This window comes from Sinocyclocheilus rhinocerous, unplaced genomic scaffold (genome assembly GCF_001515625.1).
Source record: "Sinocyclocheilus rhinocerous isolate Xijiao unplaced genomic scaffold, SAMN03320098_v1.1 scaffold945, whole genome shotgun sequence".
NCBI classification, from domain to species: domain Eukaryota; kingdom Metazoa; phylum Chordata; class Actinopteri; order Cypriniformes; family Cyprinidae; genus Sinocyclocheilus; species Sinocyclocheilus rhinocerous.
In genome coordinates, this window is record NW_015629570.1 from 480,159 (window position 1) to 496,392 (window position 16,234).

Here is a 16,234-nt window from a genome sequence, read left to right on the forward strand (position 1 = left end):
ATTTTTATATCAGTTTGAATTTGAGTAATTTTAGTGCTTCAACTTATTTAAGTTAGTTGCCAAAGCAACCTTTCTGATTTTCATTCAACATTCAAGTTTTTCATCCAGTATTTATATATTATTGTATTTGTTTATTTCACATAACAAATGTGTTTTTAATAGTTTTAATTAGCAGTGATAACCATGATAATGTATGACTGATCATTGCTTAATGTCATAATGTTTAATGACTTATTAATGCAAGAGTGAAAGTTATAATGCTACTTAATATTTGTTGATAATTCTTAAAAACAGTCACTGATCAGCGTTCACTATCCGAACAGCTCATCTGCGTTCTTTCCAGGTCCTTATTCTTAATTAAAATATCTCAGCTCATTGGATAATTTACCCAAAGTGGAATTTGTTCAGATCTATAATCTGACTTGACCACAATCTAATTACAATATAAATTGATGGGAAATGGCGACATTTATAAACTAGCCAGTCCTTGAAATTGTTCATCAGTTTGTGCCGGGCACAGAGATATTTGCATAATGAGATCTGAAGTTGGGTCCCGTTCTTACACTCTGGTGGCTGCAGAGCAAAGGAACAACGATCTGCCTGATTTTTCCTGGGGGGGATATTGAGTAGAAAGGCTAAACGTGTGGAATAATGGTGGCTGGATCTTGTGGGAGGGAATATCTGGAATGTACTCTTTTCAGATCTGTTAACCACAGAGGAATATAATGTCAATTCTGACCACGTTTTACAGGCAGGTAGAGTTTTACAGTGACAAAAACCTGCAGCTCTTACTTATCTGCAATTGTTAAATGTATTTCTTATCATTATTTAGATTATCATGATTGGCATTCTTGGCTTTTTTTCAAATTAGTAAACTCCTTTTGTTTAAAAATGTGTATTTGTTTGTTTATTATTATTATTATTATTATTATTATTGGCATTTAGTATACAGTATAAACCCCTTTACTTTTTAATCAATTTAATATTACTTTTAAAATGGAATAATAGTGTAAACGTAAACATTAAATATGTCATGTAATATTTATTATTATTATTATTATTATTATTATTATTATTATTATTGGCATGTCAAATTAGTGTATAACTCTTTTTTACATAAAAATAAACAAATATATTTCATATTATTTGTAAAATTTATATAATATAAAGTAGAAGTAGTAATAATTATTATTATTGTTGTTGTTGTTGTTGTTGTTGTTATTATTAAAATAATAAATAAAAATTAAGATCATTTTTAAATTGACAGCATTAAATTGATATAAAATATAAACTTAAATTACAATGGTTATCATAAAATTTTATATTATTTAATATTTTGCATGGATATAATAGCATAAAATATAAACATTTTGTATGCCATTTTATTATTATTATTTTTTAACTAGAGCAAAAATTATAGTCAAAACAAAGTAATAAAGTTGCATTTATCAAATATAAAGTCAAAATGACTTCTATGTCTATCTATCTATATATATATCTATATCTTATTATACTCTATATTACTATATATTACATTATTATATCTATCTATCTAGATAGATAGATAGATAGATAGATAGATAGATATATTGTCCTAATCTACCTAATGTAGAAAGATACATTTGCAACAAATAGTATGCAATATTTTTATTCATATTTTTCAAATTGCTAAACTATTAGCCAGCTTTTGTTTTTTACTTTTTGAATGTTCTAATGTTTTCTTGCCTGATTTAACTTGAAACATGTAAGTGTAGTAATTAATAAAATATCTTAAACTATGTTTATCGGCCATAACACAAAAATAGTCAATTACCGTCAGTATTAACCTTCTATATTGGCCGTAAGGTGTTTTTTGTTACATGTCACAGTCACTGGCAAAATAAAGAAACGTGTTGTCTGAAATGTGTTTGCTCCAGATGGAACGCCCTTGTCCTGGTGGCTGGACCGGGCAGGAGAGAGAAGGACGTACTGGGGTGGATTTCTCCCCGGGGTGCAGCAGTGCGCCTGCAGTCTGGATGAAAACTGCATTGATATGAATCACTTCTGCAACTGTGACGCTGACCGCAGCTCATGGTACGAGCAGTCATTGTTTGCCTGTTTCTACACTGGTGCTCTTTCATATTAGGTTTTGTGTTGTTTTGTTTGTAATCTGTTGAATATCATCTCAGCACGTTTACAGTATCAATAGCTGCAGATAGTGAGAGCAGTAGTGTAAAAACAGCTATTGTTTGCTTGTGAAAAGGGAGAATGACACAGGAGTGCTGTCCTACAAAGAGCACTTACCAGTGACCGAGATCTTGGTAGGAGACACAAACCGAAGTGGGTCTGAAGCCATTTACAGAGTGGGATCTCTGCACTGCTACGGGGACAGTACGTAAGCATGCATATCTCATTTTAGCATAATTTAGAAACTTTTTAAACTGCAGATGTGCAACTGAATTGTAACACGATGGACAGGAATTTGTTTTGTTTTTTTTTGGTTTTTTTCATTGTGGTAAAACTCTGAAAGGTAATAACTAACTAACTAATTAACTAAATAAATAAATTTTTAAAAAAAATTCTGAACCATACTTTTGTAATCAACATATTAAAAACTTTTGGGTACCTCCTACTTTTTAGTTGTATTTTAAGAAATTTAGTATCTGCTGTCAGTTTACTAAAATAGTACATAGTAGTGATGCGCGGATGGCGGTTATATCCGCGGGCGCTGCGGATAATCCGCGGATCGGGTGGGTCGGGTAATAAAAAAATGCATTCTGATTATTTGCGGGTGGGTCACGGGTGGATAAAATAAATCATTAATGATGCAAGTATTAACTACATTTTCTAAATTATGAACGTGTTTTAAATAGGCTACAGAAATTGAATAAACTGTAAATTAACATTAAAAGTTATTCAACAAAACATTATTTAGTCAAGAGCAGTAAGGGATTTTCTCTGTCTTTTGTTGTTTGATTAACATTAATAAAAGACGGCACAGCTTTATTAGGCTGCTGTCACAAGACCTATTTCACGGATCCAATACTGATACTCATGCGTTTTGTTTTGCAACTGTTTACATTAACTTAAAGGGGTCATATGATGCTTTTTTAAAGATCATTATTTTGTGTATTTGGTGTAACAGAATATGTTGACATGCTTTAATGTTCAAAAAACACATTATTTTTCAAATACTGTACATTGTGGATTTATTTACTCATCTAACCTACACGCTATATTGAATAAAGGTTTTGCAGTAATTTCCCTCATTTTAAAGTCGAAAGCTGCAGGAATGAGTAATGCGATGTATGCGCAATCCCGCAACGAAATTCAGGATCTGATTAAACATAATTCTATTATACAGAGAATTTTGAAATATATTTTCATGATTTTTTCAAAAACTTTTTGAAGTTTATTTATTTTTACATAAACCTGGAAATTGCTGTTCAATGACTTTTCCAGGTTTTTCATGACCGTACAAACCCTAATGTGATGATCGGGTGCGGTTATCTAAATCAGACAAAAATACAGGTGCGGGTGGATAATTTATTTGAAGCTGCGGATTCGGGTGACGTTTTAGCTCATCCGCGCATCACTAGTACATAGCTATTATTTTTTATATAATGATAATAATAATGTTAAAAAATAAGCAAGAAAAAAATAAAAATATGTGAGAATATACTTAGACTTTAGACTTCAAATATGTGGTTTGTTAAAAGTAATGTCTATTTGAAAATCTGCTTCGTCGTTTTCGGAGATGTGAGCTCCAGGGCATCAGCGGCCATTCGGCGCTTATGAACCCGCCGAGAGCAGCCTCACCTCGGCCAGATCTTCTGGAATTTACCACTGGCTCTGATGTCTCTATAGTGGTTAAACATGAGATATAATTTGTTTTGGGTAAATCTAATGGGCAGTCTTATTATATATTTGTTCCATAGTAAATAGTTTTGTCTGAGAGTAAAATCTCATCACGTTATATTTTATGTAACTTTAATGCTGTATATCAAAGTGCTGCCTTTGTACTTTTGACTGAATTGCCTAGCAACTTTTATGATGGCTGTTGTTGTTGTTTATTAAGTAAGGGATAATGCACGGCTAGCTGTGAATTAAACGATTTTAATGCACGACGTGTAGGCCAAGAACTACCCGACGCAAAGCGGAATTTATTACATTTACATTTATGAGTCTGACAGACGCTTTTATCTAAAATTAGTTGTATTGCAAGCTATGATTTTATCCATGCTTATCCTGGGAATCAAATTCATGATCTTCTCGTTGTCAGCACCGTCTTCTACTGTTTGAGCGACAGTTGTTGCTGTCAGTTTAATAAATGAATCAACCTTTTTTTAATTGTACATTTTTGTAGTTAGTGTATTGACACATTAGTCCTATTAATCCCATGTGTTAATGCATTAATTTTAACAACCTTAAAAATTGGGTATACCTAGAACTTGCAGTCAGATCTTGTCTTCACTTACACAGTCTATCACACCTTAGCTATAAAAGAGTGATATAGTTTAGCTAAATTTCTGACAAGACTCCTTAAATTCCAGGTCATAATTAAGTCTTAACATAAGAATATTTTAATAAAACCATAATCGGTCTCCTCTTACCTCAGGGTTTTTGTGGAACGCCGCTTCCTTCTACGAGGAGTCGTCTTACCTGCACTTCCCAATGCTTCAGGCCGAGCTCAGTGTCGACATCTCACTCTATTTCAAAACCACGGCTCCCTCCGGAGTCTTCTTGGAAAATCTGGGCGCAAAAGACTTCATTAGAGTGGAACTCAGCGGTGAGTCACTTATATTGAGAGCGAGACTTTCAAAAAAAGAGAATTAACGAAATTTTCAAATGAGGATGGGTTAAGAAAATGTTTTATGTTACTATTATTTTTCTGTTAACATTTTAAATTTATATAAACATTTTAATATTATTTGCCATTTCTTTTCAGCCCTTTGATGGTACTTTAATATCTTGATATTTATGTATTATTGTTTTTAGAACCATACTTATAACCAAACATCTAAATAGATTATTTTAATATAAGAGCTTAAAAAAACATGTTTTTACCTACATACCTTTAATAAAGAATCTAAATATGTGAGACAAGTCATTAAATTGGACAGTTGAACTGATTTACAATAACTAAAGTGTAGCGTAATTTCTGCTACTTAAGATTAAATATGAAATTTAAATATGAATATTAAATCACCCAACCCTACAATTACATCCACAAATTCCTGTTGCATATGAAGTGATTGGTGTTTTCTTCTCATTCCTGCAGCGCCCTCTGTCGTGACCTTCACGTTTGATGTGGGTAATGGCCCGGTGGTTCTGACGGTGAAGTGTCACGTGCCGCTGAATGACAAGCAGTGGCATTACGTCCGAGCGGAAAGGAATGTGAAGGAGGCATCGCTGCAGGTGGACCAGCTGCCCTTGCGCTTCCTGGAGGCTCCGTCTGAAGGCCACACCCACCTTCAGCTCAACAGCCAGCTGTTCATTGGTAGGCAGCGCCTTGAGTGACAGCTCTGTGCCAGCGGGGCGCAAAAGAATAATATCCCTGTACCTCCACACAGATGCTGCTAATAGAGTTTACATGCTAATTATTTTCATATTAATTCTAAATTTTTTTCCCTTTTTTTGCTATATTATTGTTTGCTGACTTCATTTTGTTGTACCAGCACTAACAAGGCTTTCTATTTTTTGCACTTAATTTAGTTTTACTCACACTAACAAAGCTTCCTGCCTTACTTGCTCTTAATTTTGTTGTACCAGCACTAACAAACCTCTGTGTTTTTTGCAATTAATTTTGTTGCACTACCCCTAACAAAACTTTAAATTTTTTGTGCTTAATTATGTTGTACTAGCTCAAACAAAGCTTTGTCTTAATTACTCTTAATTTTGTTGTACTAGTGCTAATAAAGCTTTCATTTTTTGCACTTAATTTTATTTTACTTACGCTAACAAATGTTCTTGTCTTATTTGCGCTTAATTTTGTTTTACTAGCGCTAACAAAGCTTTGTCTTTTTTGCAATTAATTTTGTTGCACTAGCTCTAACAAAACTTTACATTTTTTGCGCATGATTTTGTTGTACTAGTGCTAACAAAGTTTGTTTTGATTACACTTAATTTTGTTGTACTAGCGCTAACAAAGCTTTGTCTTTTTTGCGCTAAATTTTGTTGTACTAGCGTTAACAAAGCTTTGTCTTTTTTGTGCTTAATTTTGTTGTACTAGCTCTAACAAAACTTTTAATTTTTTGCGCTTAATTTTGTTGTACTAGCGTTAACAAAGCTTTGTCTTTTTTGCGCTTAATTTTGTTGGGTTTTTGTGGAACGCCGCTTCCTTCTACGAGGAGTCGTCTTACCTGCACTTCCCAATGCTTCAGGCCGAGCTCAGTGTCGACATCTCACTCTATTTCAAAACCACGGCTCCCTCCGGAGTCTTCTTGGAAAATCTGGGCGCAAAAGACTTCATTAGAGTGGAACTCAGCGGTGAGTCACTTATATTGAGAGCGAGACTTTCAAAAAAAGAGAATTAACGAAATTTTCAAATGAGGATGGGTTAAGAAAATGTTTTATGTTACTATTATTTTTCTGTTAACTCAAATGTCAAAATAAAATGGTAAAAGCCTCTCATATTCATGCCGTGTCATTAGTATTTGCAGCAAAGAGGAGAGGACGCAGCCAGTTTGAGTGGAAAGAGCCGTTTTAGTGAACTGTGCCGTTGAAACCATCAGCTGTGTAATTACTGTACACAGTTCACTGAGGCTGTTCATCTTCATCATACTGCCTGCCATCATCTATTTTATATATTTTCCCCCAAGTATAAGGACTATTTTTTTCACTAAAAATTGCCAGAATATATTGCCGAGGTAGTATATTTAACAAAGCTTTGTCTTTTTTGCGCTTAATTTTGTTCTAGTAGCTCTAACAAAACTTTTAATTTTTTGCGCTTAATTTTGTTGTACTAGCGTTAACAAAGCTTTGTCTTTTTTGTGATTAATTTTGTTGTACTAGCGTTAACAAAGCTTTGTCTTTTTGCACTTAATTTTGTTGTACTAGCGTTAACAAAGCTTTGTCTTTTTTGCACTTAATTTTGTTGTAGTAGCTCTAACAAAACTTTACATTTTTTGCGCTTAATTTTGTTGTACTAGCGCTAACAAAGCTTTGTCTTTTTTGTGCTTAATTTTGTTGTACTAGCGTTAACAAAGCTTTGTCTTTTTTGCGCTTAATTTTGTTGTACTAGCGTTAACAAAGCTTTGTCTTTTTTGCGCTTAATTTTGTTGTACTAGCGTTAACAAAACTTTGTCTTTTTTGCGCTTAATTTTGTTCTAGTAGCTCTAACAAAACTTTTATTTTTTTGCACTTAATTTTGTTGTACTAGCGTTAACAAAGCTTTGTCTTTTTTGTGATTAATTTTGTTGTACTAGCGTTAACAAAGCTTTGTCTTTTTTGCGCTTAATTTTGTTGTACTAGCGTTAACAAAGCTTTGTCTTTTTTGCGCTTAATTTTGTTGTAGTAGCGCTAACAATGCTTGTTTTGATTACACTTAATTTTGTTGTGCTAGCGCCAATAAAACTTTTTTTCCACTTAATTTTGTTGTACTACCACTAACGAAGATTCTGTCCTAAATGCACTTAATTCTGTTGTACTAGCGCTAACAAAGCTTTCCATTTTTGTTGTTAATTTTGATGTACTAACGCTAAGATAGCTTCCTTTTTTAAAATTACTGCTTTTTGTCTGTGCAGGAGGCACAGCATCGAGGCAGAGGGGATTTCTAGGGTGCATCAGGTCATTAAGCATCAATGGGATGACACTTGACCTTGAGGAGAGGGCTAAAATGACCCCTGGGGTCAGTTCGGGGTGCCCGGGTCACTGCAGCAGCCAAAACAGCTTGTGTCACAACAGGGGGAAATGTATCGAGAAGAGCAGTGGCTACGTTTGTGACTGCACACACTCAGCCTATGGAGGACCCAACTGCAAGAAAGGTTCGTCATTATTGCTGATAAATCGTTTGCGCTAATATTGAGTTTGTTTGTACGGTTGGTTTCTAAACCACCACCACGATGTCGTAAAATACCAGCGGGAAGGATTTATTTTAAGCACTGACTTTACAAGTTGAGGGTGTGTTAATGAATCTTGTTTGAAGCAAATTGCTTATGATCATAGTTTTTATTGTGACTGTTGATTGTGCTATTAAGGTTGCATGTAACATATTCTGATGAAGAATAATGCTTGATTTTTGCCAGTTTATGAGACCACAGGCTTGTTACGCAAAACGTTTCCCAGAAATTCTATGTGGCGGCACAAAAATAATAAGTAAATAAAAATAATTTGTGCTTAATTTTATTGTACTAGTGCTAACAGGTTTTTCAACTGCCAATTACAATATCTTGAAAGCAGGTTGCCCAATGGTCAACATCATACCAATATATACACAATAAAATGTCTAATTAGATCTTAAACAGTCGAGATATTCATAACTAAAGTAAGGTGCTAACTGGCCAAATATTGACCAGCATATCTGTCTGTGGCTATTTATGAAGGTTTTAGATTTTCTTGCAGTTCAAGGGTGCAATTCCTCATCAAAAACAGTTTGATTCAACTTTGTTATCCTCCTAACTCCTCTACAGTATATCAAAGAACTTTCCAGAAGGAGGACGCTTAAGAGCTCGATAACCTTGATTTCCAAAGACGGCGTTGTGCCCGCAGATTGCACCTGATCAAAGCTGAGCGGGATAAAACATGAGATATTCAGTGCAGTTCTGCTATTCTCTGTCTGTCTCGCTGTCTCGGTATGGCTTGAGTCCATGACCATGAACTCCAGTTGTTTGGATGAATTTCGCTCAAAGGGTTGCAACCTGACCAATCCCAGCGGACCCTCCCTGCCCATCACGCTCAATGCTAAACCTCTCTGTCGTCAATACAGCCTTTATCACATTTTATCCCCTGATATGCCAGACAGCTGAGCCATTCAGCGCTCTGTGAATGAGACTGCGTTCTTGGCTTTGCGTTTTCTTTATTGGACTCTAGAGGGGATTGTGTTTCTATTCAGATAATATTATGAGTAAATGAACACCATGAGATGCCCAGGGGTCGGTTTCAGTCCAAGCATAATTTTGCATTCATTTAAAGTTTAAATGATTAATTTCCTCTGCATTTTCCACTCTGTCCATTCAGCATTGTGTCCTTGGTGTTCGACAGCACATTAATATGCTGATAGGGAAACAAAAACACGGCCAATCAGTGTCTATGATCTGCCCACAAGCGTTTGCACCAACATTTTCATGCTTTTGTGTTTTCTTCCTTTCTAGAAGTTTCCGTGTCCTTTGAAAGCGGGTCTTCGGTGACCTACACCTTCCAGGAACCATTTTCTGTGATGCGCAACCACAGCCGTCAGTCCTCAGCTATCTTCGCCCAAAGCAGCAATTCACGAGAGAGCATCGCCTTCAGTTTCCTCACAACTCAAACACCTGCCATGCTTCTGACAGTCAACACCTATCATCAGCAGTACATGGCCATTATTCTGGCTCACAACGGTACTAACTGTTTCTTTCTTTCTTTCTTTCTTTCTTTCTATTTTTACTGTAATATGGGTGAATCTCACAAAACATGTCAAGAACATGTTCAGGTCATACTGTATTTAATCCCAAAATAATAATTAAAAAAAAGTTAATTTTTCACTTCTCACTATTGTACAAAAAAGTGACATTGTTAGTGCACAAAAATCCCTCATTATTTTCATGTATGTTATATAGTATAATGTAAATTATAAAGTATTTATGCATAATAGTAGTGTTCGTTGTTACATTTAGGCTAGCTGAAATTGAAATATTTAATATACAATAATAAAAAATAATAAATTATATTTAGATTTTTAAAAATAAATGTAATGTTTTGCTTATGGGGGCAGTCGTGGCCTAATGGTTAGAGAGTCGGACTTGTAACCTGAAGGTTGCGGGTTCAAGTCTCAGGTCCAGCAGGGGCACTACTGTGTGTGCACTAGGATGGGTTAAATGCAGAGCACAAATTAACAAATGGTGACAAATGGGTCACCATACTTGGCCACATGTCACTTCACTTCACTCAATTATTGTGCAAAAAAATTATTAATGCAAAAAACTAATTATCATTACTGTCATATGGAAGCCCGTTTCCACCACTGAATAAAAAAATAAAACAAGGTAATTGTGACTTTTTATCTCACAATTCTGACTTTTTTTTCTCAGAACTGCATGATATAAAATCGCTATTATGAATTGTGGGATATAAAGTTGCGATTGCATGTTAAAACGTCAGCATTGCGAGTTTATATCATGCAATTCTGGCTTTATAACAACAGCGAGTCTACATCAGAACTGCAAGAAAAAAAGTCCATACTTGGCCACACGTCACTTCACTTCACTCAATTATTGTGCAAAAAAATTATTAATGCAAAAAACTAATTCTCATTACTGTCATATGGAAGCCCGTTTCCACCACTGAATAAAAAAATAAAACAAGGTAATTGTGACTTTTTATCTCACAATTCTGACTTTTTTTCTCAGAACTGCGAGTTCATATCTTGCAATTCTGACTTTATAACACACAATTGCGAGTTATAAAGTCAAAATTGCGAGTTATAGAGTCAGAATTGCGAGATATAAACTTGCAATTGCGAGTTATAAAGTATAAAATATAAACTCGCAATTCTGACTATTTTTCTCGGAATTGCGAGTTTATATCTCGCAATTCTGACTTTATAACTCGCAATTCTGACTTTATAACTCGCAATTCTGAGAAATAAAGTCAGAATTGTGAGATATAGAGTCGCAATTCTGAGTTTTTTTCTCGCAATTGCGAGTTCATATCTCGCAATTATGACATTTTTTCTCAGAATTGTGAGTTATAAAGTCAGAATTGCAAGATATAAATTCGCAATTCCGAGAAAAAACGTCAGATTTGCGAGTTTATATCACAATTCTGAGGAAAAAAAGTCGCAATTACCTTGTTTTATTTTTTATTTAGTGGCGGAAACAGGCTTACATACTTTCATGCATATTGTATAGTATAATGTTAATTATATAGTTTGCATGCATCATAGTAGCGTTTTTTTGTACTGCTTTCAATTAATTCTAATTAAAATTGAAGTATAATATATTTTATATATATGAAAATTAGAACCACTTTGAGATTTTAAAGGAATATTATGGTAATGATAATGCAAAAAAAAAAAATTTAAATAGGTATTGCCTAATTTTAGTTCATATAAAGTCTAGAAATCTATATTATCAGAGTATAATAACAATGTTCTATTGAAGATTTTGTCGTGTTACAGCATGTGGCAAATCACAGTTTTGTATTGGCCAATCAGAGCTGTTTTTTGATTACCTTCAAACTGTCAGTAGATGATTACTACAATGATGGTGATGGTAATGATTGGAGAGGAGCATCCTTTTCTGTGTTTCTCATATTTCAAAACAGTGGTCAAGCTAGCAATTACCCTCATCAGTGGGGAAGGAAATGAGCCATCCAATGTGCTGTGCTGACTTGATTCTGTCTCACTTATGTCTCAAATTGCCTGCCTTTCTTGCATCTCATTGGCTTCCCACAGGGAGTTTGCAGATTTGGTATCGGCTGAGCAGAGAGAAAGAGCCTGACATCTTTACACCAACGTCTCTTAATTTGGCCAATGGAGAGCTCCACAGAGTCCAGATACATAGAGAGGGAAGGGACATGTACGTCCAGGTGAGTTGTGTTTATGTTTCAAAGTGAAATTTTTTTTGTTAAGTTTTGTAGCAGCTACTAACCAGTTATGGCAGCTACTGCACAGTTATATGTTGACAGCGTTATTATAAATAATTGGTCTTTATTCATGAAACGAGCTGAACAAATACCTTTCTTAATTTATTCAACAATACCAAGACAATGTACATAAAAATTGTTTTACAAACAATTTTAAAGATGGACGTTGCAGTCATGCAACAATTTCCGTACGAATATGAACGAAATGCACTGAAATTCAGTTAAAGATGTGGGTCACATTCATGCAACAGTTTATGTACAAATAGTTTTATGAAACAATTACACTGAAATTCAGTAGAAGATGTGGCTCGCAATCACGCAACAATGTATGTACAAATTGTTTTACAAACAAATTAGACAAAAATGTAAGATGTGAGTTGCATTCATGCAACAATTTATGTACGAATTGTTTTATGAACAAATTACAATGAAATTCAATTAAAGATGTTTGTAACATTCATGCAACAATTTATATATGAATTGTTTTACAACCAAATTAGGCATAAAATATAATATATAATAAATAAATATAATAGATAAAAACGATTCTATGAACAATTTATACAGACATTTAATCAAAGGTGCAAGTCGTATTTTGCGACACTACATAGTTTTTATGACCATTTTGCACATATATGTAATGTCTAGGTCACATTTTTGTTACAAATTATGTAAAATAGTTTTTATGAATCATTTGCATTACTTTGAATAAATGTGTTGCACTTTACATAAGAATAGTTCAAACAAAAACACATTCTTGTTACAATTTACATATGAATGTTTTGCTAAATAAAAAAAAATCAAAATAAAAAATCTAATTAATTTATGCTTCAATTTTCATAAGAATGCTTTTACTAACAATTCACAAAGGAGTTGAGTTCCACTCATGTTTTGTGAGTTAGTCCCAATGCTGCTGAGGGAAAGTTATAGCATCATTAATCGCATTCCTCTCAATTGATTTAGATCAGATTTGTTTTCAGTCTGAGTTAAATAAAGTGCCCTGATGTGCATGGCTGATGATACATTTCAGTTTTGTACCCCGGTAGCACAGACTTTATGAGCAGTGCTTAAACTCAAGGATGTCATCAGTATTCTTCACACAGTCTTGCAGATTAACACGTGGAGGCTTTTGTCTCACACCAATAAAATATTTGTAGAATCTTGCGAATGTCACGCCACATCTCTCTCTCTCGTTCTCTCTGTATCCTTCTCCTTCTTAGATTGATAAAGATACCAATCTGAAATACAGCCTGTCCACGGACAAAGAGTTGATCACGATAAGGTCTTTGACATTGGGGAAAGTCACAGGTAGGCGGTTTAATTAAACTCCAAGATTAAAGCTGTGGGTATGCGAGCTTGTGCTTTACTGACTAATTCACCACACCAAGTCACCTTGAGATAGACTGATGGGCAAGAATCCTTCATTTAGCACTACATACACTGGTTTAGTTTAGTTTAGCACTAGTTGTTGGGACAAATAAGAACCTACTGAGGTACGGTCTTCTTGCCTGTCTCAGGTCGAGCTGGTGTAGATGAAGAGGTTCTCCAGGCCGGATCCAGAGGTTTCATAGGCTGTCTGTCTTCAGTTCAGTTTAACCATTTGGCTCCTATCAAGGCGGCCATATTGAATCGAGGTAGCTCGTTGGTCAGTGTTCTCGGTAACCTGGTAGAGTCAAATTGCGGAGAACTGGCGGATAAGTCTTCATCCAGATCTTTGTCAGGTTGGTAAAAGTGCCATTATGTTTTCAAGAAATGGCAAAATGAATGGAATCACTGGACAAACAACAAACTTTATTCACAGACCATGCAGACACAGGAAGTAGAGGGAAGAAACGTACGAACGCTGCCCAAAGTGACTCCGCTGTAATTGGAGGTAGGTGCCGCTTTCCTGCTCCATTTTTTAAGGTAAACGTGCTGTAAAATCAAACCTTTTATGAATATTCACACTGTCAACTTTCGGTAAGGTATTTTGAAGGTGCGAAAGACGTCACAGGCAACAAAGGTCCATCGTCAATCGTCAATAGTGTAGTTATAAAGCTTAACTCATGAGTCACTTTTAAACCAAGCAGCTTTTTGTTGGTCAACATGGAAAATCCTTGTGTCCAACTTAAACTCGTTGCAAAATCTGCGTGGGAAGATCTTTCACCCTCACGCGAAACTCCTAATTGTGTGGATTCCTACTGAAATGACTGCATTTTGCCTGTGAAAATTTGCCAAACAGTGTTAAATGTGACTGCACCTCTGACCATCATCGATAGAGAGCGGTGGTTTATGAAGCATTGCTCATAAGTCGCTTTCAAACCAAGCAGCTTTCTGCTGGTCAACGCGGCAAATCTTTGTGACCAACTTGAACCAGTTGCGAAAACTGCATGAGGAAATCTTTCGCCCTTTTGCATTGGCACAAGTGCCACTCACTTATTCTGTCTCTCGTAGGTTTGATAGCAGCAGTGGTGCTCATTACCCTCTGTGCCGTGGCCGTGATGACCCGCTTCCTGTACCGCCATCGAAACGAGCGTACCCGGCAGATGGCCTCCGTCAAGGAGAAAGATCACCAGCCCAGGCCAGAACTCAGATACCGGGCCGAGTTGGACCTACACAGTGCCATGAGAGACAGCAGGAAAGAGTACTTCATCTGATCTGTGGCGTACGAACCTCGTGACCCCCACTGAGTCGCTGCGACCCTATGTTTGGCGCCAACTCAGTGGACAGGGATTGGGGACAGGAAGTCAGCTGAGCCTTGTGGACACAGCCAGTGCCCTTCACCCTCCCAACCACTGTCCTTTAGCATCCAGGATTCAGGGAACGGAAAGCACACAACACAGATACGTTGAATTATAGCGGTATGCAGGCAGCGTGGCGGATTTTAATATATCGGTGGTTCTTTGCTGCGGTTTTAGAAAAATGTTCCCAAGAGTTAGAAGATCAGGTGGCTTCAAAACTCAGAAGCTGTACCCAGACATGGCCTTCAGCCCTTCGCAGAGGATGGAGAATCAGACGTATGAAGCGACTCTTTTGCTTACAGGGCTAATTGTTTAACCAGACAACAAAGAGATTACAGAATCGTTTGTGTGCGCACATGCGAATCACTCTGGCAGACAAACAAACACTTGACGGTCTCCAGTCTGTGGACCGTGACCAATCAAACGGCTCTGGTGTGGTACTAATCCAGCACGAATGGTCTTGTTCAGCCACAGGCGAGCACGATGTAGTGATGCAAATAAAGTGGTTGATGTTACCAGTGGGGCTCTTTCACTTCCTCCTTCCTTTGCTCTGTTTCTCCTTCATACATTCACTCCCTGTTTCCTTTATTAAGGACTACTTGAAACAGCATTCGCAATGCATTTAGCTTAACAGTTATGTGATGAATCGCTGAGTGAAAGAACAGGAAATAAGGACTTGATTGTGTCCATGATTGGGTCATGAAAAGCAGGCGTTGTGTTTCAGAATGGTGGCGGGCAGTTGGAGGGATTCGCACCGAAGAATCATTCCAAATAAAACCAGTAGCCATTTAATTATGGTTATGTCATATATTTTAGGGTGAAAGTGAAATCATGGGTGGGGATTTTATTCAGCGTGATTTGATTGGATCATTAAAAGTAGGATTGATATTGATCAGTATCATATCAGTGCCAACATGTTTTTGGTTACATCAGCAGAAAAGTTGTGGAATAAGTTTTATGAAAAACATTGATTCGTGCACAAGAAAACCTGTAACATTTATTAAGAAATTTGAAACTGGACATGTTGAGTATTTCCTGTTGGTGCTTTATTTTAAATAGCCGAAAGCCTTTACTTTACTGCATACATTGCAGGTTAAATGATGTTGCTAATCAGTTTAGTTGGTATCTGGGGAAGCGAAATTCTCATTCTAGTGGATTTTCTGGTGGATTTGGAAACAAATCTGTGTAGTTCTCAAGACAAGTCCTCAGTCTTCTTAATCTGTTTTGTTAGAAGATCACGATTGTAAATTTGAAATGTGTAGAGGTGCTTAACGTTTATTTAGCCAACTTTTAAAGGTGTTCTACCATATAAATGGCCTCAAAGCTAATAGACGAGATCTTACAAGCCACTGAACTCCAATTTTTATTTCATAGGGTCTTTAAGTAAATTTATACGGTCAATTTTGATTTTATGTCGTCTTTAAAGTCTAAGACTCACTCATTCAGTGCATCTGTTTCTGATGCACTCTATAAGGATTTTCCAGGCCCTCATGTGACCCCTAAAATCTGAGATCAGTGACTGGTTCCAAGAAATGTTGTTCTAGAACCAAAAAAAAGGATGTTGAAAGGATGTTCTGCTTGCATAAATCACACTGAGTCTCAACAACAAAAGCAATCATGGTTCTTATCTGCTGACAAAAACAAGCTCTAAAAACAATAGTATTGTTTTTCTTGTTTTCCATAAAAAACATTCTTAAAACAATATTAAAAAGGATAGAATATAGAAAATATATGTTGAATTAAGTTTAAATCTA

General features: G+C 35.8%; 1 protein-coding gene across 1 annotated transcript in view; it reads left to right on the forward strand.

Annotated features, from left to right (window-relative positions):
• Positions 1-14,995, forward strand: part of LOC107739344 (contactin-associated protein-like 5) — a 54,346-nt gene extending 39,351 nt beyond the window's left edge. Inside the window, exons 14-24 of the mRNA XM_016551440.1 lie at positions 1,917-2,073; positions 2,243-2,370; positions 4,598-4,768; positions 5,261-5,479; positions 7,725-7,964; positions 9,291-9,515; positions 11,570-11,703; positions 12,981-13,068; positions 13,278-13,481; positions 13,562-13,633; positions 14,194-14,995. Of these exons, the coding sequence (XP_016406926.1) occupies positions 1,917-2,073; positions 2,243-2,370; positions 4,598-4,768; positions 5,261-5,479; positions 7,725-7,964; positions 9,291-9,515; positions 11,570-11,703; positions 12,981-13,068; positions 13,278-13,481; positions 13,562-13,633; positions 14,194-14,396 (1,841 nt within the window). The 3' untranslated portion in view covers positions 14,397-14,995. The remainder of the gene's footprint in view (positions 1-1,916; positions 2,074-2,242; positions 2,371-4,597; positions 4,769-5,260; positions 5,480-7,724; positions 7,965-9,290; positions 9,516-11,569; positions 11,704-12,980; positions 13,069-13,277; positions 13,482-13,561; positions 13,634-14,193) is intronic.
• Positions 14,996-16,234: the final 1,239 nt, after the last annotated feature.